The sequence below is a fragment of the Cordyceps fumosorosea genome, assembly GCF_001636725.1.
Source record: "Cordyceps fumosorosea ARSEF 2679 chromosome Unknown scaffold_5, whole genome shotgun sequence".
Lineage (NCBI taxonomy): Eukaryota > Fungi > Ascomycota > Sordariomycetes > Hypocreales > Cordycipitaceae > Cordyceps > Cordyceps fumosorosea.
Window position 1 is genome coordinate 147,214 of NW_017387305.1, and position 18,473 is coordinate 165,686.

At 52.7% G+C, this 18,473-nt stretch overlaps 4 protein-coding genes across 4 annotated transcripts; 3 read left to right on the forward strand and 1 right to left on the reverse strand.

Moving 5' to 3' along the window:
- Positions 1 to 6,841: 6,841 nt before the first annotated feature.
- On the forward strand, positions 6,842 to 8,606 carry ISF_02750 (High mobility group, superfamily; the record flags this gene model as incomplete). Its single annotated transcript, XM_018846356.1, has 4 exons — positions 6,842 to 6,960; positions 7,016 to 7,049; positions 7,104 to 8,367; positions 8,425 to 8,606. 4 exons carry the CDS (start codon positions 6,842 to 6,844, stop codon positions 8,604 to 8,606), a joined length of 1,599 nt encoding a protein of 532 aa, XP_018706084.1.
- Positions 8,607 to 9,437: 831 nt separating this feature from the next.
- Positions 9,438 to 12,246, reverse strand: ISF_02751 (condensin complex component cnd2; the record flags this gene model as incomplete). The annotated part of the gene is made up of 4 exons (XM_018846357.1): positions 9,438 to 9,743; positions 9,817 to 11,433; positions 11,494 to 12,085; positions 12,182 to 12,246. 4 exons carry the CDS (start codon positions 12,244 to 12,246, stop codon positions 9,438 to 9,440), a joined length of 2,580 nt encoding a protein of 859 aa, XP_018706085.1.
- Positions 12,247 to 13,379: 1,133 nt separating this feature from the next.
- ISF_02752 (sodium/calcium exchanger protein) lies at positions 13,380 to 16,413 on the forward strand (the record flags this gene model as incomplete). Its single annotated transcript, XM_018846358.1, has 2 exons — positions 13,380 to 16,021; positions 16,080 to 16,413. 2 exons carry the CDS (start codon positions 13,380 to 13,382, stop codon positions 16,411 to 16,413), a joined length of 2,976 nt encoding a protein of 991 aa, XP_018706086.1.
- An 857-nt stretch (positions 16,414 to 17,270) lies between these two features.
- ISF_02753 (phosphomannomutase) lies at positions 17,271 to 18,212 on the forward strand (the record flags this gene model as incomplete). Its single annotated transcript, XM_018846359.1, has 3 exons — positions 17,271 to 17,366; positions 17,460 to 17,917; positions 17,960 to 18,212. The coding sequence occupies 3 exons, from the start codon at positions 17,271 to 17,273 to the stop codon at positions 18,210 to 18,212; spliced, it is 807 nt and encodes a 268-aa protein (XP_018706087.1).
- Positions 18,213 to 18,473: the final 261 nt, after the last annotated feature.

Consider the following 18,473-nt stretch of genomic DNA (forward strand, 5'->3'; position numbering starts at 1 on the left):
ATTGTTAGAACAACCGCTAAATCCTTTGAAAGATAGATTATTGAAGTATGCCGTTTCCTTGTTTTCTTTTGTCCTGGGCCTGTCTCAACTTGGAAATCCGAAGACCTTTCGGAGGACGGGCGCGTGGTGATCTCGATGCAAGCCCATTTTCTCCCCCCCCTCCACCGGAACTGGGAGAAGCCATGACGGAAAGAATGCAGGGTGGGAGGGTGCAAGCCCAAGCAAAAGGCACCGAAACCCGCATTTTTATCTCTAGTAAATGGTAAAAAGGAAAACAGCAATAGTAATTTAAAAAATAAAAATAAAAATAAAAAATAAAACACATGACAAATGTCCCAGCATGGGTGGGCTGTTGTTGGAGCGAGGGCAGGATGAACGCCTCTGGCCGGACAGCTCTAAAGTAATTGTTGTGACACGGACCGTCCAACGACAAGGAAACCGGGCATCGACATGTTGTCATAGGAGGGTCAATGTGAGAGGGGGGGCAATGCGAGTCTAGCATGAATGCCAACCGTGAATCGTGATGGTGAGCGCATCGAGATGTTAAATCATGGTTGGTTGGCTCGGAGGATACAACAAGACCGCCTCGCCGCGGAAGCAATGTTTTAGATTTTTTCATGGTTTTCTTTTTTGCCGACCGATGAACGATCCTGGACGTCACACACAGAGAGCCTGGGCCAGGGGAGGGGGCGGCAACCACACTCCCCCGTCCTTGTCCCATGAACAGGCTAATCTATTTCGCTGAGCTTGTTGATGTGAATGGACAATGCCGACGTTGCTTTGCAATGGGGTTTTGTGGGTTGTGGAGGTTGGTTGTTGGCTGAGCTTGTCCTATACCAGTAAGCTTGTCAAACTACATTTCTTCCTCGAGAGCCTCTTTTTGTTTTTTCCTTTTTCTGTTTTGGGAGTATAATTTTTCTTCCCGGAGTGTGCTCCGACGCCAACGCCATCAACATGCAAAGTCTATTCGAGTAATTCGTATGGCGTGGGGCAAAACGACAGGGACGGGCAGCCCACGCCGCTCACGCCCACCTGGACTGGGCTCTTTACACCAGTAGTTCAGTCATCAAGAGGGCAAGACCCCCCCCGTCGTCGTCGATGAAGGTGGAAATGGTCGATCGCCGTAGCCCCCCGGGGGTCATAGTCATGGAAAGGAGGGAGGGGTCGGTGGTGAAGAGGAAACGAGAACAAAGGCCCGTCTTGCCTGAGACGCGGGAGCTCCTTGGGGCTGCAAGGTACCATGTGCCTGTAAATGGACCGTTCTCTTCGACTTGGTGTGTGTGTAAGGTGTGGTGACCTGTTCGTAGTTGGGTCGGACCCGCGTCCTGATACGGGTTGAATGTCGAGTTATGGTGGTGGTATGATGTAGTGGCGGCGACGGTAGTGATGACATGAGACAGTGCTTGCTGTGCAATGAATCGCTAGGCCTGCTGATCCTGAACGAGTCCATCTTGGCTCGTCAACTAATGTAAGAAGCTGGACCGCTGTGGCTGAGGGTGAGTGGTGCAGTAATGGTTTTAAAAGGAGAAAAGCAGTCGATATGACGTGAAGATGGCTATCATGTTCATGTGCAGATGACCCCCAAGAGATGACTGCGTCGGGTGTGTATGTGTTGATGCTGCGATCGATCCTGCCAGGCTGGTGACCAACTTGGTAACACAATGTAGCGCATTTTAAGCTGCAACTACCTGCCAGGATTGCGGTTGGTGATGGTGAACTGCCTTGACGGTTGTCGGGTTGCCAGAACATGAAACGTGTATGGCGAATTGGCATACCCTCAATATAATAACGCCAAACTATGAACAGTAAAAACATGAGCAGCTGCATACGTCCTCCGTCGCTTCCCCGTCGTTTTCAGGCTGGAAGGCTACCAAGAAAAAATGGAAGGTTCTGGAGTTTGTGGCGGGCAAAGGTTCAGGAGGTTGCAACAGTGGTTCATGAGCAACATGAGGCCATTCAACCCAAGCCGCTACTACGAAGTAAAAGCCCCCTCGGGTGGCTTTTGTCGAAGGGGGGAGGGGGAGGGCGAGGACGAGGCTTTGTATCTAAACTGAAAAGAAGAAAAAAGAAAAAAAAAAGAAAAAAAAAGAAAAAAAAAGAAAAAAGAAAAAAAGAAGGAGAGAAGAAAAGAAGAAAAGAAGAAAATAAGAAAAAGAGGCAGGGGGTGAGGCAGTGAAAGGGGGGTTGCAGAAATTGGGCGTCGTTTTTATTTTGGCATCATGCTAGAGAACATTCCCATATTCTTTTTCTCAAAGTTTCTTTGGGGGGAGGCGTCTGAGAGGGAACGGATTTGGAATGGTAAGAGTGATTGGATCCGTAGAACGAATGGTGATGAGGCATTGGGTAGCGGCGGGGATGAGGTCGTGGCAGTACTGACAACAAACACTGTGCACTTGTTCTCAGTTGTTTCTAACTTACCTACCCAAGATAGGATAGGGGCATGAGGGGTTGCAGGGAAACCCTGAGATGAGGATGGGTGGTTTTGGAGAGAAAGAGAGTGGTCAGAGTATGATGAATGAACAGGTGGGTAGGTACATAAGTAGTAGGTATGCAGATAGCTTTGCTCTTCTTGACATACTATGTATACCCCCCCCCCCCCCCAGCTGGGGCATTCACCATTCAAGCATGCCAATTCTCGATGTCCACGCCAAATCCTCGATCCCAGAAGAGCCCGGTTGATGGACACGGCAGACAATTAGCGCCACTTGTTACTGGGATTTCTGGCTTCCGTAGCATGCCAAAGACGAACTTCTCTCTCCATCCAGCACCCATTTCTTACCTGCAGCATAACGTTAGGTAGTAATTTCCTCTTCGGCCCTCGACAGGCGTCAAGTCGTGGGTAGTCCTCATTCACTTCCTCACTCACGCCATGTTGCTGCTCACATGCAATGATGGACTGTTGTTAGTATCATACTAGTAGTCGCACATTTTAATTTCAGCGCCCCCTGTCTATAGCCTTAAGCTTCAGGGTTCAACCCATCTGTACAGCTCGCCTTGCGTGTTTTTTTTTCTGCCTGGTGTGCTCACCCCCTTGTCATGACTTTCGTGGTTCAACGACATCGAGATCGCTGCTGAGCATTTCAACTAGCCACCCCCCCTCCTTCTCCAAGCCCGTTAATGGCACTATAAGCGCCTCGCTAGTTTTTATAGAGCGGCGAAAAAACTACCTATGTAGTAAAGCATGGAGATTAGCAAACGAAAAAGACATCTCGATAGGTACAGGGCACCTCGCTAAGCTAGCGATCTACTGTCGAAGCGTGAGCGAATAGATAGTTATATGTTGAGAAAGCAGTTTGCCCACCCATATTCCCGGAGCGTCGCGGTATTGTCCATGTTGAAAGACATCATCGATCACGGATCATCATCCAGGGCCATTCTTGGCTTTCTTCTCCCCATCCACCATGCGCAATGTCTCGCTCTCCCAAAGCCTGCTCGGTGTTTTCGTTCCCTTTATTTTTTCTTTTTGGCGAGCCGGCCCGCACCCCGTAGTTGACTTGGGTGCGCCGCGCCGCGCCGCGCATGCGACCCAACGTACCAGCGGAAAGAGTAAAGGCCAAACGGCTCTGGCCTTGTAGGACAAGACAATTGACGTTAACTACTGGTGATTCATACGGTCCAAATCCTTAACTCTGCGGCAGCTTTGCCAGGGCGTCATATTCATTACGTCAGCGAGAGCGCAATGGCTTTTTCATAGAAAACAGAAAGAATGGAAAAGGATAACTTCTCACTCGTCCTCATCTTAAACTCTTAGACAGACACAGCCCACATGCCCAGGGCCTATTTAGCTTGCATGCATCAGGACACGCCTTGTGCCTGGGCGTGCGCTTTTCTGCATTCCACTAATAGCAAATGCCCATGTTTGACAAAATCCTAGTCTTTTGCGATGGAGTCATCGACGAGCCATAGCGCGTGTAGCTTCTCCATCTCAGTAGTTGTGGGTAGAAGAAATTGTGGTAGCGTGGTCACGTCGATGGCGGGAAAGGAGCGGCCAGCATGAGGATCGCGAAAATAGGGCAGTAGAGTCGAATATCGATCTATGCCTTGTTTGCTTGTGTCATTCTAAGCCGCAAATGGGCTACACCACCACTTTGGCATTTCTTTCGTCCCATGTCAGAGCTTATTCCTTTATGTATCAACGTCGTCATTAGAACCGGCCAGTCAGCCTGTCATGGTATAGGTACGGCTACAACGCTGTTAGACTGGCTGGCTGGCCCCCGGGTAGTGGCTGTGTTGTCTCGATATATCTCGTCTTACCAGCACTTTCCAGCGCCTTGCTTCCCTGTTCCATGATGCTGCTGGATGTTGTCTTAGTCCATGATGAGGCTTAGGTTGGCCCTCTGTGTTTGTGTGTATCTCGAGCCTCTCGTCTAACAAGCTGACCTGGTAGGCGGCGCTAGCAACGGAAATGCGTCATTAGCTCAGGGCGTCAACGGCGTGGTGGGTGGGTGGGGGTATTGGCCGCGATGTATCATATATCCTTCTCGTTGCCGATGGACTGGTTGATCAATGGCACACAGACAAGGCTCAGGCCGCTCTTTTCTTTATTGGTCACGGAGTGGCTGGTATGTTGGTATGTACGAGGGTATAACTAGTTGTTTCGAGTCTTGTTTCGTTTTCTCCCATTGTCGCTGTTATGCTAATTGTTCTTTCCTCAACTCGTCGGCTGTCGGTTCATTTTGTAGAAGACGAGAAGGGTGTAGGGTAACAGCACTGGTTCTTGAGGCGAGATATACTGTGCATGGAACTATTCCATGTCCAAATAGAGCCACACAGTTATACGGGTATGCGGGTATGCGGGCTGCCGGTGAGCCCACAACAGCGTGTTCCGACAATGATGGAGGGGAGGTCTGTGGGAGTAGGGGTGAGAGGGAACACAAGAAGACGTCGATTTTTAGCAACAGCATCGGGAGATGTTGCTATGTTGTTGTCTATGCTATTCATCGGTCGTTACCATTGCCACTGCCTAGGAGACATCATGGCGTTGGCTAAACATCTCGGATCCCATGGGGGAACTTTCTGAGTAGTCGGTACGGAATTAGAGAAGATATCTGCGATGCATCCAAATAGCGTGATAGGGAGTCAGTATTCGTTCAGTTTCTATAATAAGAGACTGGCTCGTGCTTCAAAACGCCCAAGAAAGAGAATAGCAGATAGCATTCGCGTGGTGCTGTGCAACTTTTATACGTACGAAGTATCACTGTGCCAAAGTTGTCGTCATAATAAATCGGGCAGTGGAAACAGCCCACTGAAGCGGAGAAGACCGTTTTTCTGGTTTCTTTTTTCCGATGGTACGAGGGAGTCTTGGGAGAAGACGAGGCTGGATTGTTGGGTTCAATGGAAGAGAAATGGAAGTTGAATTCTTTTGAAGGAAATAAACATTGCGGTTTTACTATGGAATATTATTATCCGTTGCCAGTTGTGTCCCCAGCGTCCAGCTCCGCCGAGTGACTGCCAGCTGCCAGCTGCTAGCTGCCAGCTCATGCCACTAGGTCTGTCGCTGCCAGCCATGAAACGGGGTTCGCAACTGGCAAACACTGGGCTGGCACCTGGCACCATCAACGCTTGGCAGCTGGCAACTGCAAACGCAGGTACTGGGCCAAATTCCCCAATGCCTAGGTACTGCTGGTAATAAATGATGGCCAACATCACTACATACACGCCTCCTCCTTCTTCCGGCCCCCCTCCCCCCCCTTTCTAGCTTCCACCAAACCTTCCAATCATGCCGCCCGCTTAACTGGGACTTGGCCACTAACCTTCCTGTACGACCAAAGTAACGTGAGCTCTTCCAGGTCCACGACGCTGCTTCTACCGGCCTGGGCCTTCTGCCTCTGGTCTCGTCGCCAGCTGCTGCTCCTCCCACAGCTCGGCCTCGATTTTCTTCTTCTTTTCTTCCCAATGCCCGCCCGTCTCCTCGCTCCTTCATCTCCTACCTATCCGCCATCTCTCGCCCTCCGACATCCTCATCGCTATCTATCCTCGCCCTCCTCAACTCGACCTGACCTTGCTTGAATCCCGTCGTCGTCTCCCTGTCATGTCCATCCACCCGCCGCCTTTGGCCGTCGCTCCCAGCTAGAACCGAAATCTCGATTGTCTTGACCAATTTGCTGCCCTACCTCCTCGACGCACTCTCCACACACCGCACCTGGCTAGGATCGCCAGTGCTCCATTGCGTCACAATCTCCAGTACTATCCCACTAGCACCCGCAAAAACGGGCTCGCCATCCAATACCACACCCGCCAACGCGCTCAAAGCTCTGCTCGATTCCATCTTGCCTTTTACTATACTGAGCGACTCACCTCCCTTTCATTCCACTCGACTCTTTCTCATTCATCATCGTTCGCTCTCACTCACATGCGATTGCTCCTAATCCTCCTCGACGCCGCTCCTCATCACCCATCTCGCCGTCGGCGCCTTTGAAATATCCTAGACGTCATTGCACGCTCACTCTCGCCCAGTCCAGTCTCACACTCATCCACCACTGCAGCCACAACGTTGACCCGGCCTTCACCAACGACCAACCCACTCTTGCCACGCGCCGCTCACATAACGCCCCCGTTGGAACCCATCACTTACAACCGCCGGCCTAAACCTTGCTCTCGAGCTTGAAACTCTGGCTTTCGATTCGCACTCAGCCTCCTTTCTGTTGCCCCGCTCAACGGTACTCATATTTACGAACAGCATCACTCTGGCCTCAAATCGCCTTTCTTTCAGCTTTGCTAGTTTGCATCTAAATGCCGGCCATTGATATCCTGCCTACTCATCAACCTCTTAACAAGGAACCGGCGATTTGGTGAGAGACTCAGTACTATCTCTGTCACCAAGACTCAAACACTCGACTGCATGCCTCGAGAGCTCGAGTCCGTTTTTGCCGAGCTGGGCCTTGCCCAGTACCTCGATGCATTCGTTGATCAAGGCTTCGACTCTTGGGATACCATTCTCGACATCCAAGAGTCTGACCTGTAAGCCTTTTTAACTCGAACTTTCTTATCTATCATAGCCTGACATGTTCAATAGCGATGCCCTAGGGGTCAAGCTCGGCCATCGACGAGTATGTTACCAACCCAAAGTTTTCCATGTTCTCATTACACTAACACCCACCTAGAAACTCCAAAGGCGTATCGCCAATGCTCGTGGAATCGCTCCCAGCGTTTCTCTGGTCTCGACGCTGAAGTCTGGTTCAGAGGATGCTAAACAGCAACCGCTCAGACGGGAGAGTGCTACACGCTCCGAGGCTGGCTCTGAGTCTACCAACGGTGTAACTAAGAGGAAATATCGGCGTCATCCCAAGCCAGACGAGAATGCCCCCGAGCGACCACCGTCTGCCTACGTTCTCTTTTCGAACAAAATGAGAGAAGATCTAAAGAGCCACAACCTGTCCTTCACCGAAATTGCCAAACTAGTTGGAGAGAATTGGCAAAACTTGGATCAAGCAGAACGAGAATTATACGAGAATCAAGCCAACGCTGCCAAGGAGAAGTATCGACGAAACCTTGTCGAGTACAAAAAGACTTCGGAATATCGGAGATACGCTCAGTATCTCCAAGACTTCAAGGAAAAGCAAAACAAGCATAATCAGGGCTCCAAGGCCCACCTGCGTAAGAACTCAACTGCTCATACTGCTCTTAAGCATTCGGCCACTCACCCCGACACAGCGACAGACACCTCCACAAAGCAAAGAGTTGACTCTAAGCGCGACGCTGGTCGACTTCGGCATGATAGTAGCCACGGGAGCACTACTAGTGGCGGAACCAGTACTACATTATTGAGCGGCGCTTCAGGAACCATCAGTGGGAGCAGCAGCGAGAGGTTAAGAGAAAGCGAGCCGCCGCCTTACCGCCGCCGTCGAGTTGATTCGATTGCCTCTATTGCCGAGTCGCAAATGTCCTCAACCGCACCAACCGCGCTGTCGCACAGGAACTCTCTCGACGGAAATGGCCTCTCCCCCCGCGACTCTCATTTCGATAACAACAGTCCCATCGACGGCCGCCATTCGCAGCACTCTTCCGCCTGGTATGACCGCTCGAATCCCTCAGAAGCCTCAAAGATGCCTCATCAGCTACCATCACTCTCGGATATGTTCGAGAAAGACAATCATCAAGGTATTGGTGGACGACTTCCTCCCGCGGGCTCGTCTGCTACGGGTATGGGCTCGCCTATTCCATACCAGACAGAGGATGTTGTGAGACGCTCTGGAGGGTCAAAGTTGCCTGACTCTCGCCCGACCGGCGACAGCGCACTACCAATCCATGCACTCCTTTCCAACCAGGCGTCCTCGAATCCGCTGTATGCCAAGGCCCCTCTAAGAGGATCCCATATGCTCAATAGTAAGGATACTGTTGAACCCGCCCTTGGACCACCTGGTTATGGTACGTCAATCACATCGTCCCGAAGCTCTGCATACTTTTACTGACGTTGCTGTGTAGGGTTTCTATCTAACTCGCCAACATTTCGACATATGAAGACGGAACAGTCTGGTGATGGCGATGTTGTCATGACCACGGAGCGTTCACCGCCTAGCAGTGGTGGTGAAAAGGGACGCTTCGATGGTATGAGTGCCCTGCTCCAAGCTGGCGAAATTGTTGGCCGCCGAGGTGACCGGCGTTGAAGCGAGCCTCCTGTGCCCTCAACTCCTACTCTAACAGGCGTGGGCCCTGATTGTGTTCTGTTGCAACATGCCCTTGGCCTATCTGGTCTTGATGCATCAAGTTTTGAACCGCAACGACGGCGTGTTAAATTTTTGGTCAATTTTCTTCCATTTCTTTTTGACATATTTTTGGGATGTATGAACCCGGAGTTTGGTTGTTATGTTATCTTTGGTGAATGCCCTTGGAAAAAATTGCGGGCAGCATTGGCGAGGCTTTCTGTATTTCTGCTCACCATTTCAGCGTAGAATATTGTTGGAAACCCTTTCTTGTTTGTATTTCGTTGTTTTCTACAGACATGGTAATGTTCTGATGTTGGAACGCCCGCGAAAGCCAATGTCGTGGGAAGATGTGTGGACTGACTGGATGGGAAAAGAAGAACTCTTCTGTTTTGTTACTCTTGTTGCCACAAACCGCGAAGCACGAACAAATTGCAAGGTAGCTGCGTCGTGCAGAGCCGGCTAGTGGCCAGCTTCCAGCTAATCAAGGCCAAAAAAATGTATATAACTAGCCGATCGATGATGACTTGAATGACGTATCGAATTAGACGTTACTTCGCTCTGCCTTGCGGCCTCTTGACGTGATGGTCTTGAAGTAGTGCAGCGTTGAAGGCCTGGTAAGGAAGCCGGAGGTAACGCTTTAAAATAAAGTTGGAATAAAACGAAGATGTAATCTTCTATCGTAATAAGAAAACATTAAAACGTTCGGTATATGCTCATCATCACATAAATGCCCACCCCCATGAGTATCGCTCCTGTCCATCATGTCCTCACTAGTCAAATTCTCCTCCTCTTTCACGCCTCGCCCTCGATGACCTCCGCGGTCCAGTCCTTACGAATCTCGAGCTCCCTGAGGTCCTCGGTGGTGCTGATGACGAGACCGCGCTCGTTGGCGAGGTGCAGCAGGGAGATGAAGCAGTACGACGTGGAGATGTCGTTCATCGCGGGCTTGGGGTACACGCGCTGCAGGTCGTTCATGACCTTTGTGAACTTGAGCGTCGGGTTCGTCGTCGGGTCCTCGAGCGGCTGCTGCGGCGGCCGCGGCTGCTCGGACAGGGAGCGGCGGCCCGCGGGCTCGTCAGCGGGCATTGCGGGCGGTGTCTATCATGAACAGGTAATTAGTACAAAGGGCGTGGTGCGAACGTGTGTTCTGGGGCTGTGCTGGTGGCCTCACTTGTAGCGCTTCGAGGCCCATGCCTTTCCAAATCTCGTCCTTGAGGCGGCGGATGTCGACCTTTTTGGCCACGCGGGCGTACTGCACGTACTCTGGACGCACGCGCCTCGTCGCGGCGACGAGGGTATCGCCAAAAGCGCCCATCGGGTTCGCCATTGTGTCGCCGCCAAACATGGCCGTCATGCCGCCCACGTTCTCCGTCAGGCCCATGTCGGCGCCCGCACCGCCAAGGTGCTCCTGGGCATCGGCAAACTCCATGTCATCGTCGTCATCATCATCGGCGCCGCCGCCCGCGAATGGCAGGGCATCGTCTTGGAAGAAGTTGGCATCGTAGTCGCCGCCGGGCAGGGCCGTCTCCTCGGGCGCCTTTTGCTCTGCCCAAAACGCCTCGTCCAACTCGCCCAGGGGCTGGTTGTCCATGTCAGTGTTGACGCCGACGCCGCCAAATACCCGGCGCGGGTTACCGGTGCTGCGCTGGATCAGGCGCGCCTTGGGCTTGAGGAACAAGCTTAGTAGCGACTTCGAATTAAAGTGCTTATCGTCGGGTAGCAGGTTGCGCGACTTAGATTTCCAGTCTTTCTTGGCTAGGCTGATGGTTGCGTTGCTCGCGGCTTGTGTATAGAGGGCATCAGTTAGACTTGAGCCGAGCGCGGAGCCAAAGTCAACTTCGAATGGCTCCTTTTCCTTGCGCTTCTTGGGCGTATCGCTTGCTGGCTTGCTGGTATCCTTGATTTTGCGGATGCGCCAGTGCTCGGCGTTCGTCCAGTTCTTTTGCAGAGCCTGGTCGAAGAAGCTGAGAATATCTTGGTGCATTTTATCGGCATTTTGAGGATTGGACACGGAAATGATGTAGTCACCATTTTCATCGTATTCATCCTCATCGGCATCATCGTCACCGGCCACCGGGTTATCGTATACCCTCATTTGCGGCTCCAGAGCTGCTTCTCTCGCCCACGCTTCACCGCCCTCGCCAAAAGCAACATCGTCACCAATGTCAAAGCTGCCCAGGCCGAGATCGTCGTCATCAAAGCCCATCGGCGCATCGCCGTCGATAAGCATGCCAGAGTTATCGCCAAATGCGCCGGGTAGACGGCCGTCTTCGTCGCCGCACCAATCCTCGGGAGCCTTGAGGAAGGGAATGTCCATGGATCCGGAGGGGTCTCCTAACTCAAAGTTCTTGAGCGAGGGGCAGACGTCGAAATCTTCCAGTCGGCTCAAGTCAGGGAAGTAGCGCTGCCGCAGACCAGTCAGGTCAATCTCAACGTCATGTGGGTCGTCCTCGTGCTCGCCCTCCTCGATGTGAAGTGCTTCGACATCGCTTTGTAGCTGCGAGATGTCACTCTCTAAGTTTTCGTCTTCGTCGAGATCCATGTCGGCTTCCTCTTCCTCTTTCTTGTCGGCACCAGTATCCACGGCGTCAGTGTCATCACTGCTATCGAAGACGATGCGGCCCTGGGAATCGATCATAAGGTGGTTGAGGAGTAGGCCCTTGGCGCCGCCCTCATCGAAGTCGGCAGAGGCCTTTTTAAAGAGAGGATCCACAGAGAATTCAAGCTCAAACTTTTTGAGCTGTAGTGAGGCAAACGAAGGTGCTAGTGTGGCTTCGGATCGTTGTGACTAGAGTTTCTGGTAAGCAGTGTCCGTTGCACCGCGTAACGGGCTGTTGCCGCTTCCTACCTTCTTCTTGGGTTTCTTCTTAACATTACCGTCTTCATCTACTTCATCCTCGCTCTCCCCTCCGTTACCTTCCTCACTATCGGCCTTCTTTTTGCTGTTACTGTCGGCTAAGCCACTGAGCAGCTTGCCTGTCTCAGTAGCGACACTGTCGACTCTGTTTGTATAAATTTTCACACAGCCATCGAGTGTGCAACTAGCTTTCTGAAAATTGACACCATCGCCCTCTTTAAGCAGGGACATGTCGTGGAAGTAGTCGATCAGAGCAAAGTTCCAGGAGTTGGTGGCGTTGATCTTGTTGTCCGTAGCCATCTTCATCCATTCCTCAAAGTTGGCGAGAATGGGTACGCGCTTGACAGGTGTGAGGTTGACGCCGTTGATGACAATTGGGTCGTCAGAGAGATCGAGGCCACGCGAGGCACGCGGCGTTCCGGCGTTAGAGCCTGGGGCGGCATTTTCAATGTCGTCGATTCCAAGGCTAGTTCTGCGAGAGCCCGAGGCAGCGGCCTTGAGCTGGTTGATTTGCTTGTCGTGGAGGGCCTTTCGAGAGTTGATGCGTTTGCCGCGCTCCTCAGCGTCGTCGTTGAGCGGAATTCTATGTGGCAGCGTTCTTTTGTCAGTGTCTAGACGATGATAGGGCGTGGTGCTGGTGAGGGGCTAAAATAATTGTTTTGCGACGCGCTGGACTTACGAGCTCAGCGACCCAGATACGGATCGGACGCTGCCTGAGCGAGGCATCTGAGCGACGCGAGGCATTTTGGAGTAGCGTAAAGGGAGAAACCAGCCGTGATGCAAAGCGGTATGTCGGCTAAGAAGGGATCTTTCGTCGCGTTTGGCGTGGAAGTCGTTGATGTTGCCCTGGGATCTGGGCTGGGTCTTACTAACAAAGTAAACAAAGTACCCTTTCGGAAAGGTCGTGTTGCAGAGTGGCGGATGTGTGGCTGAACAGAACGGTTGTGGCTGTGTTCCACTCTAACGTCAGAATCTTGGGCGGTTCAAGGTTACGCCACACCTGAGTTGAGCCACGGGTAATGCCAAGCCACTGGGCGACTTTGGGTTTGATGAGCTAACCTACACCGCCGAGCTCCTGTACATACTGGTACTAACATGACTACTAATCTGGTAGGGTAGGTAGATAGGTAGGTATTTTTACCAATAGCTTGGTATTATTTACAAGTACCATCAGCCAGCCGCCCAGTAAGTTTCCTATTCGTACGCTTGCTGGGTGGGCTAACTATACCAGGAACTTGGTATAACCTTGGTCAAGCCACTTTGTTGGTACCTGCTTCATCACGGCTGTGGAGGTGTTGGAGGCCGCTAGACAAAGTATCAGAGGGGTGCTTGTATTTGTGGCCTTTCTTTTTGGTGGGATCTCTGAAAAAATATTTGCAACTTTGATATATGCCATAGGAAGCAGGAGCCATTCGTATTTTTCTCTTTGTAGCAGAATTTAGTAATAAATTCACATCAAGATAACCACGTGCAGCTTCCGATACAAGGTCCCGTTGCTGTGCTCTTCTGACGCTGAAGATCTGCAGCCACTCTCTGGTGGCCCAAGCGCTGTAACATGGCGCCAGCTGCTGGCTGCTCCCCCGCTGCCACGACCGGAATAGTGCCCAAGACATCCAACCGTCGGCTTAAATTGGCCAAGTCCATCCAGCCATCCATCCGTTCGTTTCCTTTGCCAATTGCCGCTCATCAATTCGCTTGCTCATCACGTCACCATCTACTCAGACTTCTTCTCGCATGATATCTTCCTAGGCATTCAGGGCCGGCTTTCCCGCCTCAATAGAGCTCGTCGGCCTCGACACATTGTGCTGTCAATATCTCGCAGCTCCCCACGTCCCTGGCCCAAACCGTCGCAATCCCGAGATGCCCAGTCCAGCACCATGGCCGCAGTACTAGCTCGAGGCCGCCGACGCCTCAGCACCTGGCCCTTTACCATCACGCTTCTTATCATCTCCATTCTCTCTGCATATGCATTTCTCATCCGAACACATCACCATGCAGTCCCGCGAGCCCTCTCCTCCGATCTCGCCCCTCACCTGGTGTCTCGGAGCAACCAAGCCGATCCGGAATGCCGAGATGTCCGTCTTGTCGAGGACCAATGCGCCTTTGTCAAAAAGTACTGCCTAGACGACGACGCCGGCCTCATATCCTACTTGGATCTTTACTACTGCAAGCTGAACCATGTTCAGCCACTGGCTTTTGTCTTGATTGTGCTTTGGCTGGGAATGCTCTTCACCACCATCGGCATTGCCGCCAGCGACTTCTTTAGCATCAACCTCAGCACCATCGCCACGATATTGAGACTGAGTGAAAGCTTCGCAGGTGTAACATTTTTGGCTCTTGGAAATGGCTCTCCCGATGTATTCAGCACATTGGCTGCCATGGCATCTAACAGCGCCAGCATGGCCGTCGGCGAGCTGCTCGGCGCTGCCTGCTTCATCAGCGGCGTCGTTGCAGGGTCCATGGCGCTGGTACGCGAATTCAAAGTTGATCGACGGTCCTACGTGCGAGACATTTGTTTTCTTATATTCGCTGTGGTTTTCACCATGATCTTCCTCGCCGATGGAAGCCTGCATTTTTGGGAGTGCTGGGCCATGATTGCATTTTACTTGCTGTACGTGGCTACCGTCGTCGGGTGGCACTGGTATTTCTCGCGCAGAAAACTACGACTCCGTCGTGAAGGCGAAGCTCGCAGCCATTTCTACGGCTCCGCCAACCAAGCCAACGATGAATTGGCTGGCGAGCCGTACCGCGACGACCCTGATGACGCTGATCGCACCCACGGCTCTCGAGAGCGGGCTCGGCCCGACATCTCTGCCTTGGAGTCCAGCCCTCGTGTCGAGTTCGAAGGACAGGACTGGGATGAAGTTGCCGACGAGCAGGCGCAAGACCACGAGAGAATGGTCGCTGCAGAAGTCTCACGAAGCATGCGTGTCTTACGACCCAGTCGGCCTCGGAGGAATACCAAAACACCAATTAGACCTAGTCTCGTCGGTGCCCTCGAATTCAGATCTGCTCTGGCTCAACTCCAGCGTGAGAGCAACTGGCAACTTTCCAACATGCCGAGTCGCAGCCATTCAGTCCACCATATTCCTCATCTACGAGAGCGCGGCGCGTCGTTTGCTGAGCCATCTACTGTTTCTCGCTCCCACCCGGACCCTCATTTTGAACCAGGTCCTTACGGACGTGAGCGTGGCTTTTCGGTATCTACTGTGCCCGGCGTGATCACTGAATCAGAAGATGCCGTGAGCGATAGCGAGCAAGGTAGTGAGCAGCTATCTGGCCCCATGAAAGCGCCATCCCCGTCGGCATCATATACTGTCGGGGGCAATTTGGCTCCTCCGCCAACTAATGCTTCTTCGGCACCAACAAGCAGCGCAGCCAAGGGCCAGTCTGATAAGCAGCTACCCTTGCTTATCGTGCGCCCCCCTACGCGCCAAGGCGGACACAGCGAGGGTTCAGCACCCGGCTCGCCGTTTCCCCAATATACTGATTCGCCTGTGCTTCTGACGCCAACCCCGAACGCTGAGCCGAGTGAGTTCATGCTTCCATCTCCGGCCTCAGGACGGCGGCCCGAATTACCTGGGCCTCTGCGTGATTGTGATTGTATTGTTGAGCCAAAGCCTGTCTCTTGGTGGCCATATTCCATCTTGCCGCCACCGCACATCATCTTGGCGACTCTTTTCCCAACATTACAGGGATGGGGCACCAAGACGTGGTGGGATAGGTTCGTCAGCGCCATCTCTGTGCCCAGCATCTTCCTCCTGGTTTTGACGCTGCCTGTGGTTGAGCCGGAGGAAGATGAAGACGAGCACACCGATGTGACGATAGCGTCACAGTCTGGCCATGAGGTCATCGTGAGCGATGTTGACCGATTTTCTCAGGAAAATGGCCGGCAAGAAGGTGTGGCAGAGTGGGAAAGATACCGAAACTATCAAAGCCGCAGAACAAGCCATTCTTCATCTTGCCTGCAGTCACCGCAGTTGCCCGCTCTCACAAACGACAATACCCTTGTTAGTCCCTGCACGGTCGGAGCGGCGTCTGCAGCTGTCGCGAACAAAGCAGCGTCGGACTTGACCTCTGCTGGCAACAATGGCGCGGACCCGGGGACTTGGAACAGGTGGCTGGTTTGCGTACAGCTGTTTACGGGACCTCTGTTCGCGGTGTTTATCCTGTGGGTCAATCAGTTGGACGACTGGGAAAATCCAAGGAAGACACTTGTCAAGATGGTCTTGTATTCTTTGCTGTTATCGCTGGTCTTGCTGGCGATACTGGTCATTGTGACGGTCGAGCATATCCGTCCCAAGTACCACTACATCCTGTGCTTTCTGGGGTTCGTGATTAGCATCGCATGGATCTCGACGATTGCCGGCGAAGTGGTTGGCGTATTGCAGACGCTCGGCGTCGTGCTTGACATTTCGGAGGCGCTCCTGGGGCTGACCATCTTTGCGGCGGGCAACAGCGTCGGCGACTTGGTTGCTGATATTACCGTGGCCAGACTCGGCCACCCCGTCATGGCATTGTAAGTACAATGAAGCGAAGTGGAAAAGGTAGAGATTCTCGCTGACGTGGAACAACAGGTCTGCATGTTTCGGGGGCCCGCTGCTGAACATTCTTTTGGGCATCGGCATCGGCGGCGTACTGATGATGATCCAGGGTGCGAATCATGAGAGAGGCAAGCACCCTGACCGGCCGGTACACTACGGCCCGTACCCCGTTGAGATTGGCGGCACGTTGCTGGTATCGTCCATGACGCTGTTGGTGATTCTGAGCGGGTTGTTGATTGCGGTGCCGATGAACAAGTGGGTGCTGAGCCGGAAGATTGGGTGGGCGTTGATTGCGGTGTGGTCCGTCAGCACGGCTGTGAATGTTGCGATGGAAGTGAGCGGCGTTTGGGGCGGTTCCAAGAGCTGATCACTCTTGTCCCTTCTTCTTGTTCCGGCTCCTTCTCCTCCTCTTTTCTTCTACTGCCCCCTCTTATTCTCCCACTTGCTTCTCCTCTTTAGCAGCGCCGGGAGGCTAGCATATTCTTGGATTGGCGTTTATTGATTTGGAGAGTAAAAGTGTTGTGATGGGGTGCATACAGAGTCATACTCTGCCATGGAGAGAAGCCTGCTCCATAGTGGGAAGAATTATAGTTTAGTCATCATTGTCATTCGTCATCATTGTCATATGTATAGCGGTACTTTCCTCAATTGCATCAATGATATAGTTGCGGTAATCAGTCTTGAGGATACGACGTGGCGGATGGTGGCTTAGACAGACAACGGCGAGGCCAGAGTGTCCTTTGAGGGATGAAGCATTGCGCAAGGTAGGTGGCTGGATTGAATCTTTGTAGCGTGTAATCATCGTGAAATTGCGAGCTGCTGCTGCGCCACGATGCAAAATTTCCGAATCTCGTTCATAGAAACTGTCAACATTATTTGTTATATTATTATAGGCTCCGGCCTTGTCAAGAACACGCCCCCTGCAGGCCGGCGATTAGTGGCCCAACCTTTCAACACACCGCCTGCGCCGCCCTGGAGCTACCCCTCCAAAAAAGGTGACAGACTCCGCGAACCCCTCCCTCCCCTTCTTCGAGCCGCAATCAGCTATCACAACCTGTCCTTTTTCCAATACTGTCTCACCAAACGGAAAGCGACAGAACTACAAGTACGGATGCCTCCCCAGTCATCTTGGGGGCTCAATCAATTGGCACTAACACGCTTGTAGGAGAAACTACACACCATCTTACCCCCTAGCTCCTCACGAACAAGTTATAACAAACGACCATGGCTGACGCTACCTACCCCCCTCTCGAGGAGCGTCCCCTCAAGGACACCATCTGCCTCTTTGACGTCGACGGCACCCTGACGCCTGCCCGTCTGGTACGCAGAATGCCCTCCGCTCTTCTCCTGCGGGCCAATGAAACAAGACCGACATTCGCAAAACCAACCCAGCTAACCTAACTTGCTCAAAAGGATGCCTCCCCCGAGATCCTCGCCATCCTGCGCGCCCTGCGCCAAAAGTGCGCCATCGGCTTCGTCGGCGGCTCCGACCTCGCCAAGCAGGAGGAGCAGCTCGGCGGGCCCGCCGGCGCCCCCGTCACCAGCCTCTTCGATTTCTGCTTCTCCGAGAACGGCCTGACCGCGTTCAAGCTCGGCCAGGCGCTGCCCTCGAACAGCTTCATCGAGTGGATCGGCGAGGCCCGCTACCAGGAGCTCGTCAACTTTGTCCTGCGCTACGTCGCGGACCTCGAGATTCCCGTCAAGCGCGGCACCTTCGTCGAGTTCCGCAACGGCATGGTCAACATCAGCCCGGTCGGCCGCAACGCGAGCAACAAGGAGCGCAACGAGTTCGAGGCGTACGACAAGGAGGCCAAGGTGCGCGAGAAGTTTGTCGCCGCGCTCAAGGAAAGGTTTGGCCATCTCGGCCTGACGTGCGTCATCCCCCCCCGCCCGTGCTAACTTCATGCCGGCAGCTTCTCCATCGGCGGCCAAATCTCGTTCGACGTCTTCCCCACTGGCTGGGACAAGACCTACTGCCTCAAGCACCTCGAGGACGAGGCCAAGAAGCCCGGCGGCATCGCCTACAAGAACATCCACTTCTTCGGCGACAAGACGGCCAAGGGCGGCAACGACTACGAGATCTACGAGGACCCCCGAACTATCGGCCACTCGGTCAAGGGACCTGAGGACACCATGACCATCCTCAAGGAGGTCTTTGGTCTGTGATTTGTGAAAAGGGAACGAGAGTATATATTTGAGAAAAAAAAATCATGTAGCGACTGGCGTCTCCGCTATGTCAGCGGACGACCAACTAAGATAATACACCACATACAACATACAAGGTGATAAGAACCATGTAGCATAATTTGAAAACTTGAGAGCCACATTGTGTCAAGTATTCAACATGTTGCTCATCTAATGCAATATTGCCCTCTAGAAAATCCAAGAAAAAAAAATAAACAAAATAAGTACCAGTAAATAACAGTA